At 43.5% G+C, this 24881-nt stretch overlaps 1 protein-coding gene and 1 long non-coding RNA gene across 2 annotated transcripts; both read right to left on the bottom strand.

Annotated features, from left to right (window-relative positions):
* Positions 1-10108: 10108 nt before the first annotated feature.
* On the bottom strand, positions 10109-20522 carry LOC139338016 (uncharacterized). Its single transcript, XR_011602555.1, has 4 exons — positions 20360-20522; positions 18920-19090; positions 16778-17090; positions 10109-10591 (listed from the first exon to the last, which is right to left on the bottom strand). It is a non-coding gene; the product is annotated as an uncharacterized lncRNA (long non-coding RNA).
* Positions 20523-22512: 1990 nt separating this feature from the next.
* Positions 22513-24762, bottom strand: LOC139337275 (Golgi apparatus membrane protein TVP23 homolog A-like). Its single transcript, XM_070971796.1, has 7 exons — positions 24631-24762; positions 24401-24483; positions 23910-24054; positions 23694-23783; positions 23482-23610; positions 23273-23401; positions 22513-23190 (listed from the first exon to the last, which is right to left on the bottom strand). Exons 1-7 carry the CDS (start codon positions 24631-24633, stop codon positions 23164-23166), a joined length of 606 nt encoding a protein of 201 aa, XP_070827897.1. The 5' UTR covers positions 24634-24762; the 3' UTR covers positions 22513-23163.
* Between the last annotated feature and the right edge of the window lie 119 nt (positions 24763-24881).

The following is a 24881-nucleotide window of genomic DNA, read 5'->3' as shown; positions in this document are numbered from 1 at the left end:
CAGTAACGTGTTTGAGTAAAGGAGGTAATGGTGCCACAAGTGCTCCAATTAAACGAGATGCAGCCCTGCTGAGAAGAAAGGCTCCCCCATTGCCCTCAATACCCCCCACCCCCCAATACACACACACACACACACACACACACACACACACACAAACCGGGCCTCTTCTCATCCTACCCCCATGCAGTTCCCGCCCCAGCTCTGCTCATGTTTATTCATCAGCCACTTAAAGGGCAAATGCAGAGGCCTGTTAAAACTAAATCAGACTTATTTATTAATGATACCAGGCCTTCCCCTCTGAGGTTGAGGGAGTCAGGCCTTATGGCATCCTGACAGCCATGTTTGAAGAAGTTTACCCTCCTTTGGACAGATGCTGACCACAGATGTGACTTCCACAGGGGAAAACACAAACTGTACAGGGACAGCAGGGGAGGAGATGTTGGGGGGTGGGGGACCGAGAGGCCACATAGAAGTTGAGGTGGAAAAACTTCGGGAGGCAAGGGGGCATGAAAAACAGGGGAGGGACAGACAGAGAACGAGGCCTCACTTTCATTGCTGATGACTGACTGCCTGCCATCCGGGCTCAATCATGATCTGTGATTGACAGGTCGAGGGGAGGAGAGGGTGGGAAAGAGGGTGCAGGACTAGGGCTTAGAATGGGAGCTGCACAAAACATACTCCCATACGGGGGGCTGTGGAGACGCTCATTAATGATAAAGAACATACCAGGAAAAGCATGTTTTCTCTGCATGCCAGCGATGTTGTTTGTAGGTTGAGATTAGTTTGTAATCTCCTATACACGGTGATGTAAAATGTCCAGAACACTGCAGGGCTAAGGACAACGTGGGAGGTCGCGTTTTCGTTTCCTTACCTTTCACCATTATTCTAAGAAAACAACCTAATATGTCTCATTGTGATCGTGTTGCATGCCAGTACATTCACCTAATTGTTTTAATCTTGCATTTTACGGATGCGTGTCAGTCACTGCAGTAAAACTCCGGTGAATTCACTTTACAGTTACGAGGATTTACAGCAGTTAGAGGGGCATTCAGGGATCCATGTTCACTCCCTTATAAAGAGGGCAGTAAAGGCTTCTATTGAAAGCAACCACAAGTCCATAGAGCTGTTCATAAACTATTCAAGCCCTTACTCTTTTCTCTCTCTGCAGCTTCAGAGTCCCTGAAAGGTTACTTCTCAGCAGGTGCATCTGACTTCCAAAACCTCTCTGACCATTTAGATCTGGACTGGTGTATTTGATGACCAATCTGGAAATTTATTGAGTGCCATAATTTCCCACCATCAGTCCCATCCTCATCACCAGCACTGGAAAGTAATCATGCTGAGAGTTTTACATTAAAACACAATCATAGGTTCATAAAACACAGCGTATGGCCTCCCAACTTTTTCGGCTTGTGACCAGAAGAGGTGTCCAGGTGGGCCCCCCGTCACGTTCCAGATATCTATGAGTTGTTAGCAGTTTCACCAGACTGATTCCCATCTAAACGTCACAGATCACCTCATTTTAATACTTGTTCGAGGCCCAAGGACGTAAAATGATCAATTAGATCATAACAGCAAAGATTAGAGAAAAGTTCACAAAGATTCATACAAATTTGTGTAGCAAATAGTTGTTCTTCACGTTTATTCTGTGTCCCACTCAGTGGTGGAAAGTAATTTTGTACATTTACCCAAGCACTGCACTCGATAGTTACCGTGCTACATTTCAGCACTTTATGCACACTACATTTATTAACATAGAAGAAGAAGTAGAAGCAGTACTTCAGACCTTGATTTGAGGACTTTTGCTTGTGTTTGTGTGTTTTATGTTTTTGTACTCGTACGTACGTCTTGAGGACTGCTTCTTCCACCACTGCCCATCTCTTCTGTTTGCAACCTGCTGATGAACCTCCCAGCTCTGCCCGCCCCAGGTATCCACAGGCCTCCCCACACCACTGACTGTCCACAGAGGCTGCTTAAGTGTCCCTATCGGACCACAGTGGAGAGGAACAGCAGATTAACCATGATCCTATCCGCTCACCACTAGCCCCTTCATACGCTCCGTTACACCAGCATTTAAAAGGAGGAGGGGACGCCATTCAGGCCCCTGATATGAATCCCAGACGTAGGGACAAGAACGGAGCTTTCACCCCGTTTCACAGAAAAGACCCCTTTTCTGGCACCCTCTAATTCTGGTTGCTACGGGCTTCTGGGTTCAATGGTGGACTCCCGTTGTGAGGGGACAAAGCCCCTCAGTCATCCGGCGATGGTTGCTAGGGGAGGCAGAATGTATGGGGAGGGACGGGCTGCCGTTGTCCCAGACGAAATGTCTCTCTTAAGGCAACCAAGATCTGGTGATTGACAGGTGGCTACACGCTCCACTGCAGATCACCCGGGAGGTCTGGGGGGCCTTATATCTGTGACCATGTGTGTGCGTGTGTTTGTGTGTGTGTGTGGAAAAGTGCGTGCATGTGTCTGTGGCAGGTTATGTTGGTTGGCAAAGTGAACATGGGGGTTGGGGCCATAAAGCCTAGTGGGTTTCTGCTACTGTGAAAGTGGCACCGGTTATTACCTGTAGAGGGAGCCACTTCAAGTAGAAGTTAAATCACCCTGTAATACTCTGCTATGTAGGTATCTTGGCTGCCAGTGGTGCTCAGATGCCTTAATTACATAAAAGCACCAGTACAACTCAACATTCTGCATTCAAAACCCTTCTTAAAGCACCCCTACTGTCTAAAAACATGTTTTTCTTATTGTTGCTTTTCACATTCAGCTGCTTCAGTTTGTCCATGCTCACCTTACATCTCATGTAGGTGCGAGCAGGATCTTGTGACATCATGACTAGTCTGAAAGCCAATCACGGTCCAGTATGCAACTAAACACAAGTGTGCTGTGGAAACATGAAGCCACTGCGACTCTACAGTGAAGCAGTTGTGTTCAGCATTTAAATTTTTGAAATGACGCAGGGTTTTGTTTTTGTTTTTTTGTCTTCATTTATTTCATGTTTGATGTGATCTAAAGAGTTTTTAATCGGGTGATTGGTGTGTGCAGGGGATCTTTAAGTAAAAGTACAGACAGAATTTCAACAGTTCAATCATTTTTATTTTTATTTTTCCTGATACTGATGCATCAGTGCATGAGCAGTAGCTGGTGGTGATGATCTGGTTTTAATTACTTTATGTACAGTTTGGTCATTTAGTGCAGTGGTTCTCAACGTGGCGACAGGGCCCCTCTAAAGGGTCACATGATCAATCTGAGGGGTTGTGATGTGATGAAAGTGGTAAAGAAAGAAATCTTTCCAAAATCTCTATTCAGGTTTTAACATTTTTTTGTAAGGGGTCACAAGCCCTCCCTTCAAACCCAGTGTCCCTCCAAAAACTCAGAATCTTAAATCTTAAAAATTGTACAATATTTTCCAAATACAATTTAGCAGATTACACATTGTGTTGGATATTTTGAAATCTTAAATGAACATTGCTTAATAAATCGATAGAAATTGAAATGTGGATAATAATAAAAAAAAAAACTAGAACGATATTCCAGTGATAAATTTAAGCAGTTATAGAGCCTTGCAATATGCTGTACATGGTTAGTGCAAGTCCAGTATATCCTGTTTATTGTCTTGCATTGGTGTGTTTTGGATTTGCACAAGTCAATATTGAGAATAAAAATTTTGAATAACTATACAGTGAATTTATATATACAGAGAGTAAAGTACAATAATGTATGTATGTGCAAATATGTTAAATGTGGGTGAATATACTACAGAGATTAATAGTAAGATACTGGATAATAATAATTACAATAATAAACAAAAATGAACAGTTGTGGTTATAGTTTGTCCTAGTTTAAGTAAAAAAGAAAAGCTTCACTGCGGAGATACAGATACTGAGACAGAGATCAGATTGCAAATTAAAAGAGGAGTTTAGGGCCGTGGGTTTGTGTTTATCTGAAGGATTAGGGATATTCAGATTTGCTCCTCTCTTCCTCCAGCCTGGGAACCATTACCCCGCCGGTACTCTAGACATCAGCAGCCCCTGTTTCCCCCTCCAGGGCCTCGGAGGTGAGTGGGAACAGACAGGGTAGGACGACCGTCTCCCCTCAGATAGATGTCTGGGACTGTCTGGGTTCTGCACTCCCAGACAGGGAGCCCTTGCACCCGTCAGATGCTCCCCACGCCCCATCCCCATCCCCATCCCCATCCCCATCCCCATCCCCCATCCCCTTGACCTTGACTCTCTGTCACCGTGGCCCTCCAGACAGTCTGGGGTCAAAGGCTAACACAGCAGCCACACATCAGTCACGGTTCAAGTCCCTTGTGTCCATATGAATGCTGAATGGTAAATCACCCTAAAATCAGCCTGTTGGAATGTGGCTTTGAATTCCTGCAGAGATGGACCCAAAGACCTCAGGGAGACCGTTAGAAATCACTGTGACAAGATATGTAGACCATAAAAACAAATGGTCAGATTTTATTGCATTTATTGCTTCTCTCCACCTTGTTCCACAGAAATATGGCTTTAAAGTCAAATAAAATTGCAGTCCCAACACAGGTTTTGTTCCTATTTAAACAGTGCTTCCAAACGCACATCTGTGATCGCACTTTATTCATAAAGAGAAGCAGCTCTCAGCCACAGGAAGCACCATTTCCCAGCAGCCATGCTCCCGTTTACCTTTCACCTTTGACTGCTGATCCGCAGCGCCTTCAGCCAATCACAGCCGAGCTCCCAGCATGTCACGACAGATTGGTAGAAGAAGAGAAGGGCCGCATCCTCACGTGGCTTTTTGAAATACGCCAACCCTCACAGTGTGAAGCTCTGCCGAGCCTGTCCGCGCCTCGTGAGAGCATGCGCACAGCGCACAGTGCGCCTCAACATGGGCTCGTCCCTCTCTCCCGTGCCATCACTCTGTTTATTCCCTCCCTTTTCTTTTTGAAACAGACATGCATTTCCGTTTTCTTTATCAAAACTAATATGCTCAGATTGCCTCGCTGAGCTCACCCTCGATCTTTTCCCTCCTGCTCCGATGAAAATTTGTAAACCAGTTGATTCCTTTGGAGGACATTTTACATTCTAATAAGCTGGTTTATGTGATGTTTCTAAAGACTCTGTGGATGTAAACTAGATTCTGTGGAGTGAAGGGCAGCACGCATACAGGACAGGACAGGAAAGGGCAGGACAGGACAGGACAGGACAGGACAGGACAGGACAGGACAGGACAGAGGGTTGATCTCACACTGAATGTTGTGCCCAGATAAGCAGTGGACATGGACAGTGATGTGACAGAAAGCCCATTAAAGAGTTACCCACATATAAAGCTTCCTCTCTCCACTCACACACTCAGCTGGTGTGTACTGGACACAGAACACAGCAGTAAAAGCCTTCAGCGGCTCAGATAGCGAGTGTCTTTGTCTGTGCAGCACCAAAACTCTCAACCTGCAGATTCTCAACTGATTTTAACACTTTGTCTTCTTAAAAAGGACAGACGACATTATGAATGTAGATGTTTGTACTTAGTCATCTGTAAATGGGAAATAGGTGAAATAATGCAATACGCACAAAAAGTCAAGTATTGTTAAGAGTAATAAAATGATAAAATAAGGTAGTTTATTTGTTTCTTTCATTTGAATCTTAAAACTTTTTTTTTGTACCCATGTGAGAATCAATTGACTGACCGCCGTCCTTTATGTCACAGCTGATTTCCTGTGCTGTCAAATTGCTATTGGCATTGTCCTGCACTTTACAAAGGTGCATCTGATTTACGGCCAATTTCGTTTGAACGCGTCACAACCAACTCAGACAATGTGGTAAATAATGACAGAAAAATCCTTTCCTTTTTTTCTCCAAACTGTTCTAACGAAAAGCAAAGCGCTGCAGACTGCAGGCGTCCCGCTGCTCGGTTATTTGGGGGAGAAAAAACTATATATTTTCACACACACATAGGCCTGTTTAGTAACCTAACAGTTACTGTACCTTTTTATCCACCAGTGTTTGGTCACACATTCTAAACTGGGTTTCGCATTATTTTGCATTATTATTATTATTATTAACAACCCATTTGTAGCCCAACTTCAACTTCAACTTCAACTGTATGGTGGCCCCCACCCCCAAATGGAAACTTTAGAAAATCCTATTTATCGGTGTCTCTTGCATTCATATTTTAAAGCCCAGCAGACAGTAATTTGGTTTTGTGTGGCCTGTAATAGGGGACTATGAGCGCTTGCACAGGTTGACTGTGCCCGTTTGTTCATGAACTGTGTGACTGTGTTACCGGCCGGGAGCGAGCTGCAGAGAGAGCCGATGCGCGCCGCGCGGATGCGATTAAGCACCAATCAAAGGAGACACTTTGGCTGTAAACACTGACGTGAAGTCATAATTTTTTTTTATTTTTTTTTTAAAGGTGTAAATTACCATCCAGTCATCTAAAACAACTTCTTACATGGACGAAAAAAAGAGTATATTTTGTGATTAGTTGGAGTTATTTTTCCTCCTCAAAAGGGAACAGAAATCCATTTGATCACTGAAATATAGAATGTGCGTCATTTTAACCATTTAAGGATAATTGATTTGCTTGCTGTACGCCCATTGAGATGCTCAAACAGTGTTCAGTTTGTATATTATTCAGTCATATGGTCGAAACCCCAAACCAGAACACCACTGAAGCGGACACGGCATTATTTTACTGAATGAAACCGTTTTTACAGACGAACTTACGTCACTGTGAGCCTTTTGTGGTGATTTTATATGAGATTTCAAGCTCGGGAATGACGTAGAAACTTTCATTTCGCGATGTGTGTGTGTGTGTGTGTGTGTGTATGTGTGTGTGTGTGTGTGTGTGTGTGTGTGTGTGTGTGTGTGTGTGTGTGTGTGTGTGTGTGTGAGAGAGAGAGAGAGAGAGAGAGAGAGTTGGCGCTGTCCCTTCAGCACTATACGCTCCTTTCTTTCCACAGATAATTCCTTAGGTCTCAAAGCTGTATACATGCTCCAAAACAACTTAGTGCACTGAAAGTAAATGTAAACAATTTGCCATATATGTCACTTTGTCCTTGTATCACGTGAGAGCACAAAACGATGCATTCTGCTGGATCCTTTCACATGATATGATTTCTTACATATTTCCAACCTCCACACTTTGATCATCTGAGAAAGCCACAGAAGCCTGCATTAAGCATCAGCTCCTGAGGGGAGAAACAGATTGATTAGAAAGAGACCCAGACTCTATGGAAGGAGAAAGGGCCCCCTGTTGTTTCAAACCAGCTCCTCTAACTTGCCAAAGTGCAGGGGCCCAGAGGCAGGGCTGGAGTGTGTGTGCCTCCAGTGAACGGCTGCAGAGCCCCTCCGCTGAAGCAGCAGCAGTAGGGTGGGTGGTGAGGAAGGACTTGTAGGACACATTAAATCAGTCTGATTGGGAGTTTAGGCGAGGGCAAGCCTCAGGTCTGGCTGAAAGGCTGCCGGGCAGCCCTTGAGTGATACTATTCACATCCTGGGAGAAGGTCAGTGTCAGAGGAGTTCACAGGCCCCATGTCCATTCTTATGCTAAAGGATCATACACACATAGGCTCACTGAGTGGCTGCAAAGGCATGAACAGCTTTTAGCAACTTTCCCTCCAAAATGTTTGGATTCCTCCACTTGAGCTCTGAGGTCCCTGCTTCCCTCTCTCTTTCTCTTGTGTTGCTCCTGAATATCGAACTGGAAGTCTTCCATCAATACGCATGTTTTTTTAAAAAATAGCAAATTTAACAAAGGAATTGATATTTATGATTTTATTTTTCTAGATGTGCAAATCTGTCCTCTCTAAATCAGAGCAAAACAATATTTTGAAAGTGGATTCTGGTTTTATATCCTTCAATAAAGCTCCCGGTGAGCCTGCTGTTGTTTCCCCTTTATCGTACATGTTGCTCCAGTGGCAAAGTTTTTCTTGCTTTTATTAACCTCCAGTGAATAGACTTCACGCATCTTCCTGTCTGTCTCTGAGTGCAGTGGTCACTGGGGAATAGCAGGAAATAGCCACTTAATTAGCGGCCCTTGACCTCTGGCCGTGGCTCAGTCGCCTCCTGACCTCAGCATTTCTCCAGCCTGTTTATTGTCCTCCAGGGGACTGTCCACATCATGACCCCCTGACCCCTGCTGACCTGTAGGGACTTCACCAACAGGTCCCTGACCAGCTGCCTCGCCTCACAAGACATTAATCAAAAAGCGATATTTAAGCCGAGGAGCTGATTCAAGTGTCTCTGCAAGACACGGACGCAGAAGCTGTCCTGGTTGTTCCTGGAGCTCTCCAATATTTGTTTGCAGAGAGAGACCTAAAGTACACATTTGCAGAGCGTATAGCGTAAAGTCAACAAAATATGAGTTTTTTTTTCTTCTAATGATGAAAATCACACCAGTGTAACAGTTTTTACAAAATCATTTCAACATTTTGGGCTTTCGTTCCATCCAGACTCTACAGAGGCTGATTTCACTAATTGGTTTCCATTCATCCAGAGAGGGGAACTAATCACAGAAATCAGATGCTGCAGTGTTTGGATGGATTGGAAACATGCTGACTGCTGCATGAGATCTCTATGAGTGAGACCTCCACTGTTACGTGAGTATGGTTTCAGATGTGAAATCACACTGTTTTAACACACTATTAACACTTAAGTGGCTTATTTAATTGCATTTTACTGCAGCTTCCTTCTCAGTTTGTGATTATTTTTGTCTCTTTATTTTTTCTATGTTTCATACATGCAGTAGCCATCCATTATTTTGGTTTTCTAGATGCTCCATTTACAAGCAGATATTCAAAATGTACACATCCTCATGCACCTGTTCTTGCTCTTCTGTGACACCTCATTTCTCCTGCATGGGATCAATAAAGCTCCGCTTTTGTTAATTTCTGTCTCATGAAGAGACTGTGATGCATTCACACTTTACTGATGTTTAATGCAAAAGTGGGGGAAATGTTTGCTGTAGATTTAAAGTGAACATGTCATATTGAAATGTGATATTTTAATTATTATAACTGAATAAAATGCTATCCTTCACCATATAAATGATCCCATTATAATAACACTTTTTAGATTTTTTTTTATATGACATCTCTAAATATAAGCTAATAAAGGAAAAATTGAGCCACTTAAATTGAACAAAGGGCATTAACCTGTCTCAGTATTTATTGGTCTACCTGCGCACGTGATCAAACGTGGCTCGTTTAAAAGAGGCGAAACATCTAATTCTGGATTGAGCTGAGCTAATATATCGGATTTTTTTTTTTTTTTTTTTTGTGGTCTCTTTTAAGCCTTTCGCTTGTTTCCACGTGGCCTGGTGAGACGGAAATAATCTCCTGTTGACCCTGCGCGTGTCCATCTGTTGTTTGACTCCGGACACAGATCAGTCGGACACTGATTGAGGTCCGATTGACACCAAACAGTCTGTAATCCCCAAACCTGATTAATCGTCCAGACTGGGTCCTGGTGGGCCGTGGTGCATTTGGATTTAAAGTTTAAAAAAAAGCATCTTTTTAACCATATTTCTAACTTTATCTAACATCTTTATGTCATCAGTTGAGCTTTTTCATTTTTCGCAAGGAGCAGCAAAAATATCTGCAGTGTGATTGCATAAATTTCGCGTTTAAATTTTCCAGCTAAATAAAATATGGAGGGAATGAACAAAAGCTTGTTACATATTTGAATAGCGGGCAGGGTCATTTGGCCCTGTGAGTTTTGTGGCTGATGAACTTTTCTTTCCCACACTGATTCCACACACGTCCCTCAGTCTGCTGCTCCTAATTAAAACTTAATGCGAGGTCACTCAAACACTTTCTCACACGATCCTCACACACACATTACCATGTGAATCCGAGCGAGAGAGAGAGAGAGAGAGAGAGAGAGAGAGAGAGAGAGAGAGAGAGAGAGAGAGAGAGAGAGAGAGAGAAATGTCCGTGGACTGCTAAACACACTGGCGCTTAGACTTATTTTATTTTGCTTTTTTAAGATTAAAGACAAAACGTTGTTGGAAATATTCGATGTATAAACGCGGATTCTTTCGCGTGTCAGCAGTAAAATAACCACATTGTTTGATCACCAAAATAAAACACCCTATTGCTCAAAAACAAGACTCTAACACGGAGATAATATTCATTTTTTTTAATTTTTCAGTGTCACTGACAGCAGTAAACAACAAACTTAATCCATAATACATATCTATCCTATTAATTACTATTTATATTTAAACATGTGACAACAAATTCATTAATAAGTGAATGAATTAAATCATGCCTTAGCTATGAAAATTCACACAATGTTGTGGCTTTTTTATTTGCAAGTTTTAAGACAATAGATTTGTGTAAGCAATGACACACACTTTATCATTCATATACACTGTTAAAATAAACTTATTTTCATTGATTACAGCCGCATCTTGAGTTGTGCATTTCAGGCATCCACAGTCTACAGTCATTACAATCGACGCTCTTCTTGCAGGCTTTAGGTGACTGATGATCAGCGTAGTCTCGACTCTGATGACGACATTCGGTTGAGTTTGGTCCACGATCTCCTCGATCCAAAGCAGGTTCCTGCAGAGGGCAGGAGGGCTTGCAGGATCCTGTCACATCCTGAGGATAAAGGACGTGAGGAATCATTAGCATGACAATCAAATTTGGCTCCATCAACTTCACTCTGCAAGGACAGTATAATAATATTTCACATTTTGGGTAGAAAGAAAGAGAGGAAGAAAGAAAGATTTCATAGCGTCAAAGAAAATGAGTTTTGTCAAGAACTGGTACGTTAGACATTCATAATGACAATTAAAAGCCTCATTTGTAAAGCATTTTTCAAAGTGCTGCACAATTAAAAAAAACATCTACAAGAGAGATGAAAAGGAGAAAACAAAGGGCCGCAGGGTGAAACAACACATAAAAAGAGTCAACAAACTCCCACATAAAGGTACTGTCATATGAAAGCGAGTTTATGGAGACACAAATTAAGAGCAAGTATACAAAAGGCAGTGATGACTGTGCAGAGCTAAGATCTTTGGTTAAGGCTGATCGGTGTGTTTTGACGAGACTGAATCTATTGTTGTGCGTGATTTTTTTTTTTTTTTTTGTCTTGTACATCAGAAATTGTAGGCGGCGTTTAAGAAAAACAAACTTCCTTTTCATGCCCAGTGAAAAAAACAGGCCCCTGTGCTCTGCATGTTGTTCTTCTCTCTCATTTTCAGGCTGTATGCATGGAGGGATCTTAAGGCTTTTATCCCCACAGGGAACCAGCCCGAACTCTTTCTCTGTCAATTTTCGCCCACTCCCCAATTCAGACGAGCCCTTTCTCCCACCAACCCCACAATGAAGGATTTGTCCTCGTTCTCTTTGTCCACCCCTGACATCTTTTTTTTGACTGCTCCCTCTCCTGCAGGCAGCATGCAGCGTATGCAAATACACACTCTTTTATTCCTGAGACCCCTCCCCTGAATGAATGCAACCTTAAATGAGGACACACTTGCACACATTTGCAGAGGGGGCATGGAAACACGCACGTATTACAATCAGCGGTTCTGCATGCCCTCAATGGCATGCGGTCACTCAAACATGGCTGGCGATTTTGAAAGGAGCTGACAGAAATAAATGGCTCGCGGATGCCACAGATTATTTCATCTATATGTCTGTACATGTAGTCACAGACAGATGGACTGCAGGACAGATAACACAAGAATGCAGGTGTGGGCCATTCATTTACTTTTTATTGTTCAAAACAGATTAGAGTGTATTATGTGCAATTTGTTCCTGAAGAGAAATGGCCTGCTGATGTTGGGTACAAACTCAAATTGCGCACACATATAAAAGCAGCTATAGTGCAGAAGTTCATGTGAAGCAGGATCGAAGCTAAAGTCAAAGATCTTGATGTGCACGGACACATCAAGTACTCTGCCATTTGCCACAGAAACAGCTCGTTTGTCCTCTTGTCCTGTTTTATAATTGAACGAGATTAAATACAAAGTTCATGTTATGTTTCATTGCTCTTTATATGACAATGTACGGGCCATGCTTTCTCAGTAAAATCTCCATCATCGCTGCTGATTCTGGCTGAAAAGAGTTATGTTTTAGTTGTGAAGCCCTTTTTGTGGCTTTTATTTGGAGAACTTGAGGAATGAGACAAAGCTCTTTGTTTGTGATGTAGGAAGTCATTTTATTTTCTGTTGTTTCACCACAGTAATGGTATATTTAGTGTCGCATAAACCTACAGCGCACACACACACACACACACACACACACACACACAATGGGTGTTCAGATGTGTAGGGTGAGCCTGAAAAAAGAGCCAACACAATAGCGGCGATGCACTGAGGAAGAGGTGCAGACTGGTAATGTGTAACTCTTAAGCCCGGGTGAATTATAACGGTGTCTGATGAACATAAAGCGTTCTGTTGCCGCTAACATTCCCAAGCTGGCCCGTGCCATCTGTGAGTATGTGTGAATGGGTTCGAGTTAGTGTGTGTGTGTGTGTGTGTGTGTGTGTGTGTGTGTGTGTGTGTGTGTGTGTGTGTGTGTGTGTGGTGGGGGGTTGACGTCTGCTGGACAGCTCTGACAGTTCGGCCTTTTCAGACGTACATTACTGAGCTGGCCGGCCTCTTTCCCATAGCAACCCTAACAGAGGTCAAAGGCTATGTACCCCCGAATCCACCCACCCTCCACCACCTCCTCCTCCTCCTCCCCTTGTACACCAGGGTGGCCACAGACCCTCTCCGACTGGATGCAGACAGAGCGAGTGCACCCATGAACTTGAACTTGACTTGATTTCTGATGATGGAGTCGTGCATCCATCCACTGACAAGAGAATATACTCTGGAAGTTTTCCTTTTTTTAAATGAACATTTCCTAATTTTTAACCTTTACCCTGGTATCAAATTCACGTACTGTACCCGCAGAGTGAAAAACATGTATAAATGAGGTCACGCCAAGGATTCCCCCTAATTCTCCTCACCCTAGAACCTCATCTCCCCCTGATATGATTACAAAGGGCCACTGTATTAAAGGCTCAGTCACCTAATTCTCCTCTGCTTTCATTGGAGCATAGAGGACCCCTACTCACGGACGCCACGGCCAACAGACGTAATCTGAAAAGCCTGGGATGTAGAAACTTCTCTCCATCTTCCTGTAAGATACTTAATGTCAGGCTTTGTGCTAGATTAGTCTCGGCCAAAGTTGCATTAAAAAAGCCCGATGAGCCTCGCTTGACCCACATTGGACCTCATCCAAGACTACGGGCGGCCCGCAAGCTGGGCTTTATATATCACAGCAGAGCCGTTAAAACATTAATAGTGTCCACGCATAGTGAGGAGAATCCGAAGAGGTAACCCAGGAGCTATATGGTATTAACATTTTATCGCTACTATGGCTACGCTGTCTCACTCGCACAGAATTGGAAGTGAGCGCCGGCTACTGTCACTTCATCATGTCACACATTATAATTTCCTTGCACTGAAAACTCCACACAGCAAAAGCACTACATAGTTAATAATGAATAACAGAGGAAAAGAGAGAAGAAAGAAAAGGTAATCATATATATTCTGCCATTTTCTGGAGGGGAAATACATTTTTTTTTTTTTTAGGTTACGTACAAGAAGGAATTGAAGAATGAATATTTAAGTCATCCGCCATCGTGGATCCACAGTGTGCAGAGGAAGATTCAGAGACGCTCACATCCTAAATCCTCCTGACACGGTGACCTCACTGCTCAGCCGCTCTGGTTTCAGTTCAGATGATTGAAACTCTTTGTCTCAGAGCAGATTAAAAGCAGCCTCTTAAGCAGCTCCACTAAAGTGTTTGTAAGACATATAAAAATCAAAACGAGCTCCCCTTGATGGCGTATTTTAATTCTGCGTTCACTCCCTGCCGCTCATTTCATGTTATGTCAACCTGCTTGCTGCAATTAGCCAGAATTACTGACAGCCATCATTACAGGAATAAATATTCTGCATGCGTGTCACTCATTCTCACATCCTCCAAACACGAGAACAAGTGGCTGCTCTTCTTGCAGGCACAGTGAGGATGAATACATCTCCCTGACAAATTTGCTTCAGTCACCGCCTCTCTTTGACCACGCTGTCTCTGTCGACTGCCGCAGCTATCACATACAGTTGCACACACACACTCACACACACACCAGTCCTCCATGTCCAGCTCCTCGCGGCTGCAAATTGCTTTAGCATGGCACTGCTGCACAAGCTAGCACCAGCTAGCAACTTCATCAGCAAACGCAGAGGTAACACTGGTGGCTCAAACATGGCTGCCCATATGCTACACCTGCCTCCTTTACATACAGCCATACATTGTCTCCACCATCTTTAACCCTTCCTTGATGAGCCAGCCTTTTAGTTTTACTTTTCAAAATCAACAATTTTGCCCCCTCTCCCGCTCCTCTGTTTTCTCCAACATAACATGGAGATCTGCGACAGAGACGTAGCAATGGAGCAAGCTACAGTATCTCAAGATTAATTTCTCGCCTCCACCATTGCTTTCTCTCTTCTGTCAAATCTGCCCGAAGCAATGCGCCGTATATCACAGATGAGCAGCGCAAATGCAATTATAAAGACAGCTCTGAGTCTTTTATATGAATAAGGAGAGGGAATGAGCTTTTGACACGTGGGCTGCACATGCCTTACATATCTTGTGGAGGCACACGTACAGTATGAGGCTCATTAATAATCATTATCCGCGGGTTACATCATTCAGCTTGTTAGGCACACCCATCGCCTTAGCTGAGTCATTCTTGGTGACACGCCGTGCAACCCACTGTCTTGTGAGATTTTCATGATGTCTGTCTTTGCATCGCCTGAGAGCGATACATAACATGCAGATTCTGTTTGCGCGAAGGACAAATCATATCCAGCTGGTTAACTGAGCAAAGATGAAGGAGTGCGTGGCTGATGACGGGCAACCTGCGCGGAATGAAATCACATCCTCAATGTTAAAAACGTAAACATGCATATTTGTGGTTGCTGAAATATCATTGCGTTACCCCTCTGATGGCGCACCATGATGTGCTGTGTGACAGGCTGCAGGCCTGAGTGTATGCACCCACATGCATATCATGTATGAATGCATCTCTAATGCCAGTGAAATCCTCATTTAGCAGAAAAAAAGCATCTCCATGCCTCTCAGACATGCAGAGGAGGCTGAATAGACTAATGAACAGTCAGGTGGCACTCCAGGGTCTGGACTGCCACCCCCCATCACACACATATCAAACACACATACACTTGCACACGCATTAAAACTCAGCGGCTCACCCGACCCCGGTGATCCGCACGACAGTCTAATGTCTCAGGCATCTGCTCATGTCTAGTCTGGAGGGTCTTTCCCACCCTGCCCCCCAGCCCAGGCCCGCCGCAGCACCAACTCCCACAATGGTGGGAAAGCAGGCCTTTTCGGAGGGCGGAGGAGGGGTGGGGTGGGGGGACTAAACAGAGAGTGGGGCTGAATGATAATGTGAAAACGCACTGCACTGTTCATTAACACACAAGCACTGCAGCTGCACATGTTGGCCCTGGACACACATGCTCACGTGTCCCTTTTCTGCTTCAGGTCGCTGCCAGAGCCACCAGGGGTACAGAGCAGCTCTACACCACAGCGTGTGTGTGTGTGTGTGTGTGTGTGTGTGTGTGTGTGTGTGTGTGAGAGAGGTTACAGGGATGGCATTGGTAAAGATTTGGAGTCTAGATATTTGGCGGTCGCTGTTTCCCCGTCACATTTTGGAAGAATGTGACATTTTTACACGAGTGATATCTGACATTTTTAGTCTGTGGGAGTCAAATAAAGTTCCTGCCTGTGTGCAGCGAGTTTTATTGCACGTATGCTGAGAGTTGTAATCATTATCAAATGTTTGGGACTAGATGTTAAAGAAGATGTGAGATCCAACATGCAAGCAGTCCTGTGAAGCGTTTCAAAAACGCCATTTGAGACACATGAACGTCATCATATAAAGCAAAAGATCCTCATTGATGCCCTGTTGGTGTTGTTTCTTTCTCCCTGAGATTGTTGGGAAAGTAACCCTTAGCACGAAGCTAAATGCTAATAACATATGAGCTGTATGTAGCGGCATGCCTGTTCAGTTCATCTGTGCGTGTGTTGCACGGAAACAAAAATGGCAGAAGAAAAAGCTGCTAACATTCAGCGCTGAGCTGCTCAATAAGCCGAAAAATCTTTGTTCATGTAGTAAATTCAATCTGAGATGTGATGGTTCCACTTTTAAAAACAATAATGTGATTTCCCAAATAGGAAATTATCACCCCCTCCTGAAGAAAATTCACCTGAGGGGTTCCGCACATTAAGATACTGTACTAAATAAATTTCATAACAGAAGCAGTTTTGCATGAATTAATCTGTGCGGTTTGTCGGGTGGAAACGCGCCGCGCACACACGCCTGGTGTGCATCAGGGAGTAAAGAAGCACCATGACAAGAGAGGATGGCAGGTTTCCTTCAACCAGTGCCAGCTCATTAATTTTGTTTGCTACCCAGCCCGCACCCCAGCCCCTTCACCACCAACCACCACCACCACCACCCTTCCTCACCCACCACCCCCCTCGCATCACCCTTTAACTGCTAATTAGCAGCAGCAGAAGATAGAAGCGAAAAAGGAGAGGGCATGTGTGACTGGGGAGGAAATGGGAAACTCTTCTTCTTTCCCTCGTCCGTCCTCCTGCCCCCATCCCCCATCATACACACACAATCACACACACACTCCCCCAGCTCCTGCCCACCACCATCACCACTGGTACCCAACAGAAAACCATGATGCAGCTCACCTCGTATGCCAGCCCAGCCATTTTAGGTGTCGCAGCAACATCTCCCAAGATGGCTCCTCTGAGCGCGCCCATACTCCAAGGATCCAGCAGGGTCTTTGTCCGCCTCCTGGCACGGGCAAAGCGTCCCCCGTTGGCAGTGCAGATGGCATTAGAGGCTCTTGGGTAAGAAGGGTGAGGAGTGGGAGGAGGAGGGGGGGAGGAGGAGGAGGTGGCAATTCCGGACCGACCGTTTTTCTCTCCTCGTTTTTCTTTTAATTATGGCTCTACCCTCTTTTCAGGAATCCCAGATCATTGAATGCAGTTAATCGGGGGCCTGTAACAAGAGCGGGCGGAAGAGAGAAAACAGAGGAATAAAACATGAAAAGCACATTTTATATCAGCATGGCTAAACACGGCCCTTTGATCATCGGTTCTTAATTAAACAACTGATTCAGTTTTTCTTGAAACCAGCAGCACTTTGCAAAGTTATCAGAACTTTGCAATGTCTGACTCAGTCAAAGAGCAATCCTCTTGTGTTTTTTTTTGTGCATGAGTGTGAATTCCTGCTCCAATAAAAGCACAAAAAGAAACATTTGCATCATACATGCACACAGGTTGACACGAGGACGCCTTGGAACATCCCCTAAATGAAGCCTTCAGTGTTTTTATACCCTTTCATGAAGGAGGCGCGCCATGTTGACATGCTACCAGGCGAAGCTCAGGGAAAGACTTGGACCACGGCCTTTTCACATATCCAATATCTCGCTGTGAAACGAAGCAATTAGCCCAGTTTGACAGCGAGCTCTTCTGCAGTAGGTAGTTAACAGAGTGAATGAAAACTCATCTCACTTTAGTGCTCTTTAGGCTTTAGCTGCATTCTCCGGGCTGAGCGTATGCGCCGCACAGCGCTGAAGTACCAAGTTGAAAAGTTCAGCTCCTGTCTACAGGATGGCCCTGGCCTTCTCATTGAGGCAAGACACAATGTATCCCAAAGGTCCCAAGATTCTCTACAGCTCTAAATACAGACGCCAAGTGTTTTTTTTAACCCTGTGTGTGCGCGTCGGGTGCTACACCACTCAACTGCATTATTAGCGGTCGTGGAGACAGTAGTGGCTGGACAAAGCGTTAGCCTCCCCTTTCTTTCCTTTGTAAACAGAGTCTCACTGGTTCACGGCAAAATGTGTGTTTTTTAAATACATGGAAAATGCTCATCGAAAAGATAAAACTAAATGAAATGAACTATGAAATGTAACAGATGAATCAGGCAGATCTGCTTTGGGATAATATGAGCATTGGCTAGAGAGGGCATGGCAACACACCAGCGTGTCCCAAAGCAGAGAAACCGTGCAGGACTTAAGCTTCACTGTTTTTTCACTTCCTGCAGGTGAGCAGGAGGGATCAGAGGCCTGACTCCGACCTGTCACAGCAGGAGAAGCACAGGTGTAAATAACAAAAACAGTCCAAACGTCTGCTGTGAAAAAGGTCCATTGTGACCCGCTTTTGCCTCCCTGCCTACGTTATTTTATTCCCCCACACAATAAAAACAGAATTCTTCCCAGCTTATGCTGACAAATCTCAGGTCTCGAGCATATATACATTTGGAAAGCCCCGAAATGGAGAAAGTTTGGGAGTTCTTGTTTCACACTGTTCTCCTCCACCCACTGGTTTAACACCAGCACCACCCTGCAGAGAACCTGAATGCACAGCAGCCCGCACACACAGCTCCTTATTGACTGCAGGCCCTGAGTCAATTCATGCAGTGAGATGAAAAAAAACAAAAACCCAAAGATTTTTAGGTTCGATATGAAACTCTGTAAACTCTTCCCTCGATGAGTGAACCTTATCTTTCCTCCATGACACTAAAAAAATCAACATGCATGTAGTGAGGAAGGCATTTTTGTTTACTTATCTTTTCTAATAATAAACTGAATTAATAAATAAACATTTTTCTCTGAAGAAAAAGCTCTGCAGACTATTATAATGCATATAAATCCCCACTATGCTCACAAAATAAATAACTCACACAGCCTATTATTCCACATATGTCATTTTCACACCACGTGACTACACCGACTTTATGCACGCGCCATTTGGAATTATTTGTAGGCGAATTTTCCTTAATAAACATCAAGCAAATCACACAAAGCAAAACTACTTTCCTACCTTCGTGGGGTGGAGATCAACACGGCAGCGAACACAACGTTACGGAAGTCATTTCTACTTTCGGTTATCTAGCTTTATGACAGGCATTTAACACTCATACAGCTAGATAACCAAAGACAGAAACACACCTCCTGTCACACGCTGGATGCTGGCGAGGAGGCATCGCAGGGCCTGAAACGTTCAGAAACACATTCCCAGTTTAAATCAGAGCTGAGGGAGAGCATCAGATGTGTTCAGTGTGTGTGAGCTAAAGCTGCCGTCAAACACTCCTGTCGTGATCTATGAGGCGTCTGCCTGAAGGCCTACTCACACACATACTTTACATCTCTGTGCATTTCATTTTCATTTACAGTTAGATTGAATAAACCTCCTTCAAAAATATTAGATCACTGTCGGTTTTCGTGAGAAAATAAAAAATCAGATTTTATATTTCTAGGTAAATAGGCTGTGTGTGGTGGCTGCTGCATTAGCATCAATTGCACTATATTTCTGTTACATATTTCACAGAGCAGAGTGTTTATTCTTATCAACTCCGGAGAGACTTAAAAAAAAATCTTTTTTAATGTGATGCATTTGAGAAACACTTCATTTCACATGCACTGAAACACATTCAGATGTGCAGGACAGGCCTGTATTCTGCAGAGCTGGTCTCTCCCTCATACACGAGTATCTGTCATATTTTACACAACTTCATGACATCTGCACGCTCATCATGACGGACTGCTGGCATTTTACAATGGCATAAAGCTGACATATTGTTGTAAAGTCATAAAGATTCATGCCGTGGAACTTAAAGTGTGCATCTACTCATGTAGGCTGGTAAAACCCTCAGAAGCGACGTGCTTCATAGGAGCCTGTTTTGTCTCACCGGATCGCTGAAAGTAAAGGGCGGCCTGAAAGCATGACCATGAACCTGAGACAGCCCGGCGGCTCTTTGGTGCAGCAGAGATCAACAGCTTTTTTTTTTTTTTTTTTTAACAATCTGCTAAATGTGAATGGAGCTTGTTTTTAAGATGCTTTAATTTGGCTCTTTAGTGCTCCTGGGGGCAACGGAACCCGACTTTTAATGAGAGTTGCGATTGGCCCACTTCTTCTTAAAACTAGACTGTTTCACATTTGATTCTGATCATAATAATAGGCGGCGGCGCGTGGTGTAATATTGTGGCACTTCAAAGAAGAAGGTTTTTTTTTTTGTCTGTTTATGGGCCAAACAGCCATACGTTTTCCCCTCGGTTTGAATGAAACGCAGGGGCGTTTCTTAGGGCTGAAAAATGTTACCACACGTCAAAAATTGAACTAAAGGGACAACTATGCGTGCATCTTCTGTGGCCCTAAATAATCTACATAAGACACATGGACAAGTCATGAGAACAGACTCAAAGCTGGTGAAATGTAACGCTGTACGTGCAAATCCCGTCTGTTTCCAGGCGCTTTTCTTACCTGTTTGAGAAGCGGGGCAGACTCTAGACGGAAATGTCCTCAACTTCAGCTCGTAGCGAATTTTCCACATGAATTTTTCTGCCTTCACATCGGGCCCTTGTGCAGCGTGTCAGCGCCGGAGCTCTCAGGTGAGTCCGGATCCATCCTCAGTCCTCCAGCCTCTGCCTCTCCTCCGCTCTGTGCGCTTCCTCTACTCGTTCCCGCACTGACGTCATGCCAGGACCAGGGCAGCGTGTTGACCAATCACAGAGTCCGCCGGCAACAAAGAACGTCCGAGTTTAGTGTGATGTCTCACTCCTAGCAGTTTTTCCTTGCTTTTCATTGATTTCCTCACTTATACGACTACTATTAGGGTCCTGCCACTATTACCACTACTAATAACACGAGCATGACCAAGCAATGCACATGACATACCCTTTTTTCTGTCGTCGAAAAAACATTTTTTCACCTCAAGATCATTTTTGCTACGTTTCTGGAGCTTTTGATCATTTGCTCAGGTGTTATGAAAATTGTAGATGTTCACATTTGAATTTTATTCTGAGCACTTTGAGGATTTAAAAAAAAAAAAGTTTAAAGAAAGTTGAGATGAAAGTTCATCCTTGATCTTGGAGACAGAATTTGGCAAAGAATCACCTCAAGGTCCATTCAGTCCTCTGGCTGTATTTTATTTTTGTCTTTTTGTCCTCATTTAACTGTATGCCTTTGTTTAATATGCAAGTACATTGATTGCAATGTTTAAACCGGAGCCATATTCCTCGTATTGGAACTCATATTTGGCCAGTAAAGCCAATTCTGACTGATAATCTCACATTATCTTCATCAGTAGACTTAATCTTAAATGGATATATATTTAGCATTTATTTGAAATAGACTTGTCAGATTGTGATCTATATTTCCAGTTAAAAGTTTATGATAATAATTTCAAAGGTTCCCTAATCCTTTTTGAGAGGCTTTTAGTGCTATAATTTATGTGAGAATCCAGCTCCACTTTATATGCATCCGTCAGTCGTCCACATGTTAGTTGTTGTGTTGTTGTATAATTTAATGATTTACATTAGCAAAGCCTAAAGTTGCTCTTTTACCATGGTATGTCTGCACATGTTTAAAATTCAAACAATTTCAACTATTGGCACAGCTAACAGAAATGTGACTGTGTGACTGCAGCTCAGGTCAACATAAAGCAAGCCTGGTGACCACAGGCAGATGCAAATTCTCCTATATATGAGTTAAACATTCATTTTAGGTCTGGAGGTTTCTACATAACATACCAGTAGGTTATAGTATTTTTAAACAAGTGAGCAAGAAAGAAAGGAAAGACAGCTATTTCCCGCCAAACACGGTTCACAGGGTTTCGTAGGCTGGACGCAGGAGTGAGCCCTCTCATCAAATTAAAGATCTTTGTCCGAGGCGTTTGCATGGGAGCACCGGGGCCACGGCCAAGAGCGGTGTGAGCAGTTCCCTCCAAATCTGTACGGCCAGAAGAAAATGTTTTCTAAAGCGCTGTAAATGTGATAATTATACTGGAAATTAATTAAAAGGACGTTAAGGTTGTTTCAAATATGTCTTTCAGCCATGTTTACAGCAAATAATGGCAGAATGATAGACATTAAATTGTGATAATGAATATAGTTTTACTCGCTCCTTGGCTCTCAGTATTGAACAGAGCTCTCAGTGCTTGGTTATTTATTTATTTAATCATAATTAACTACAATCTTTTTGAAACTCCCACTGCATTGCTGTTTAAGAATGGGCTGCAATAAATAAAATAGCAAATTTGGTAGTTGGCAGGTGTAGAAGGCAGATTAAGTTTGGAATCATAGAAGAATGGGAAAAAAAAAAAAAAAAGTTTGTAACTACTACTTAGTTAGACTGTAACCTGCAATACACAAATTGCGATTTCTAAAATTCAGTTACACATGGAATAAAAATTCCCACCAAATAATCTGTAATCTAAAAAGTCTCAACTGAACTGAGCTGTATAGGATTTTAAGTTATGTTTGAATAATTTTCAGATAGTTTTGGCTCTTTTTTTGTTGTTTTCATGACAATCATGATTCCCATTCTTTTTGTGTGGTTTGTGTGCTTTTCCTCATTTATTCATCGTGGCGTGCATTGAAGCACAACGTGTAGCCCTACTGTAGATTACAAATGTCTCTATTTTCAACAAACTTTAATGCTCATTTGTTAGTTCACATATAATTAATGCTCAACACAGTATCAGAGGTGCCATCACTATTTCCTGTTCAAACGTTTGGAGGTTTTGTGAAACAATTTCAATCAAACACTGCAGACAGGGTGTGCCACTTCATCACTCCATCTGAAACACATAAACTCTTTTCTTTCCCCAGTAAAGCCAACTTTCTGGAGGGATGTGGATGCCACTTTAGGGCTTCTACATCAGACTTAGCCCTGTGTTTTCTACTGCAGCTCATGGAGCCCTGTCAAAAAAAACAAGTTTACTACAGAGACAAAAGAACATCATAATCTAACCTGGCGTATGAGCTGCTTGAAAACTAGCTTTTTACTGCTTTCAACTCAATAATACACTGAGTTGGAATTAATGTATATGCACTTATTTTTTATTGACATAATAGCCAGAGTGATCCACAGTATGTGAAGTGAACAGTCTGCAGCATAAGGCATGCACAGGGCACACAGCCGTTCAAGTCGATGCAGTTTGTGTAAACTTTGGAGACGAGGCAGCTCTCATCTCTCTCCCTCCTCCTCCTCTTCCTCCTCTTTCTTGTCAACACACACACACAGAAGCACAGCAGAGTGGCTACATGGGTGCAGGAGGGTCCTCTTCATAGCATCCCAAAGATGATGTCTGGCTGGATGAGGAGAAATTATTGGTGAATTTATGTCCAGTTCTAATGCTCGCTGACACGCTAAATGCTGCAGTCAGTCACTCACACGCTGCAGGAGGTGCTGTCCTGTGAGGGAGCTGGTGTCTGGAGGCCTGCCGTCCTCTCCCACCGCCTTGCAGCGAAGGTAACCATAGAGATTAGCCACTTGGAGGGAAATACTAGCTACCACAAGCGACTGGGGAAGACAGACAAATGCATTTAAGTAAGATATGGAGCTCTAAAGCAGAGCATGCACACAAGCAACATGTGTCTCACCAGCCATTTGATCTTCAGGGAGAAGAGGGACGTGAAGAAGAAAAATGTCCATATGAGAGGGCAGATAATGAGGCCCAGCCAGAAAATCCTTGCTTCTGCCTCTGTCCCAATGTTATTGCCCCTGGAGGTCTGCACACACATAACAGTAATGCAGTATTTAATACCCTCAAAATGCTCTTCCACACTAAAATTGACACACAATAATGACTTACTTTTTTGGCCTCAAACATCCAGAGGCTCTTTCCATCCTCATCGATCTGGTTCCACCACCGCAGCCCCACTAACAGTCTGCCGGTTACATTCTGCAACACAGGACAAATGTGAGCGATCACAACCAGTGAGGTGAAAGAAAGGGATTAAACTACTGAAGTGCACAAGAGGCACAGGAAAGTAAGGCGAATGAGCGGCAGACCTAGCTGACCTCTCACCTTGACAGACCAGAAGTCAAAAGAGAGCAGAGTGATGATCAGGACAAAACATGAGGCAAAGTTCTCGCTGAACCAGTCACACAGCAAGTAGGTGACAATGGCAACCACCCGGAAGAACAGGTGGAAAAATGAAGCGAGAGGGTGTCTGAAATAACAGGATAGGAAATGATGAGGAGCCTAAAAATGCCAATGAAGCAAGTGCAGTTAAAGCAGGCAGAGAAAATTCATTTTCCAGCACTGGAGACTTCCCCTGATGATCTATGTAGATAAAATCAGATTTTATATAACTGAACTGAAAACCAGCCTTATATATGACAGAGCAATACATGGAAGTTGTTGAGATTTGTTTAAGACGTTTAATGTTATTTATAGTACAAATTATGACAAGTTGAACAACTGGACAACATCCCCATTGATTTTACAATAGCAAACACAAAAGACTGTGCAGGACCATTGGGTTTGTGCCATAATAAACATCTCCTGCACTGCACCTTATGACTGCGCTTCTCCGCGCCCTCTCCTGCTCGTCAGCAGCAAAGTCCAGCTCCACATCCTCCGTGTCATCCGCCATCGCCTAAGGAGAAGAAAAGACAAAACACAACAGGATGAATCACGCCAGGTCCTCCCCGCTGATACAACACAGAGAAACACAGCACATTAGAGGCAGAGGGAAAAAAATCCATGATCATGATCATAGATGCGTGTTGCAGAAACGAAGTACCATTTGTGCAAAGCGTGGCTGTATTATAGGGCTGGGAATGAACCAGGTGTTACAGTGAAATAGTACCGACACTGCCTTGTCAGTCACCACTTTCACATCCACATCAGGAAGCAAAGATTAAAATCATTTCGCGGTAATGTGAGTTCGTTCAAATAACCGTGACAGTGAAGCCTGCCCTCGTATGGCAGCATAATCAGGCAAATGTCGTTAACGGATATGTGTGACGCTGAGGGAACACGAGAGTCGAATTC

This window comes from Chaetodon trifascialis, chromosome 10 (assembly GCF_039877785.1).
Source record: "Chaetodon trifascialis isolate fChaTrf1 chromosome 10, fChaTrf1.hap1, whole genome shotgun sequence".
Lineage (NCBI taxonomy): Eukaryota > Metazoa > Chordata > Actinopteri > Chaetodontiformes > Chaetodontidae > Chaetodon > Chaetodon trifascialis.
The sequence above is the reverse complement of the archived record's forward strand: the minus strand, read 5'-3'. Positions and strand labels throughout refer to the sequence as shown.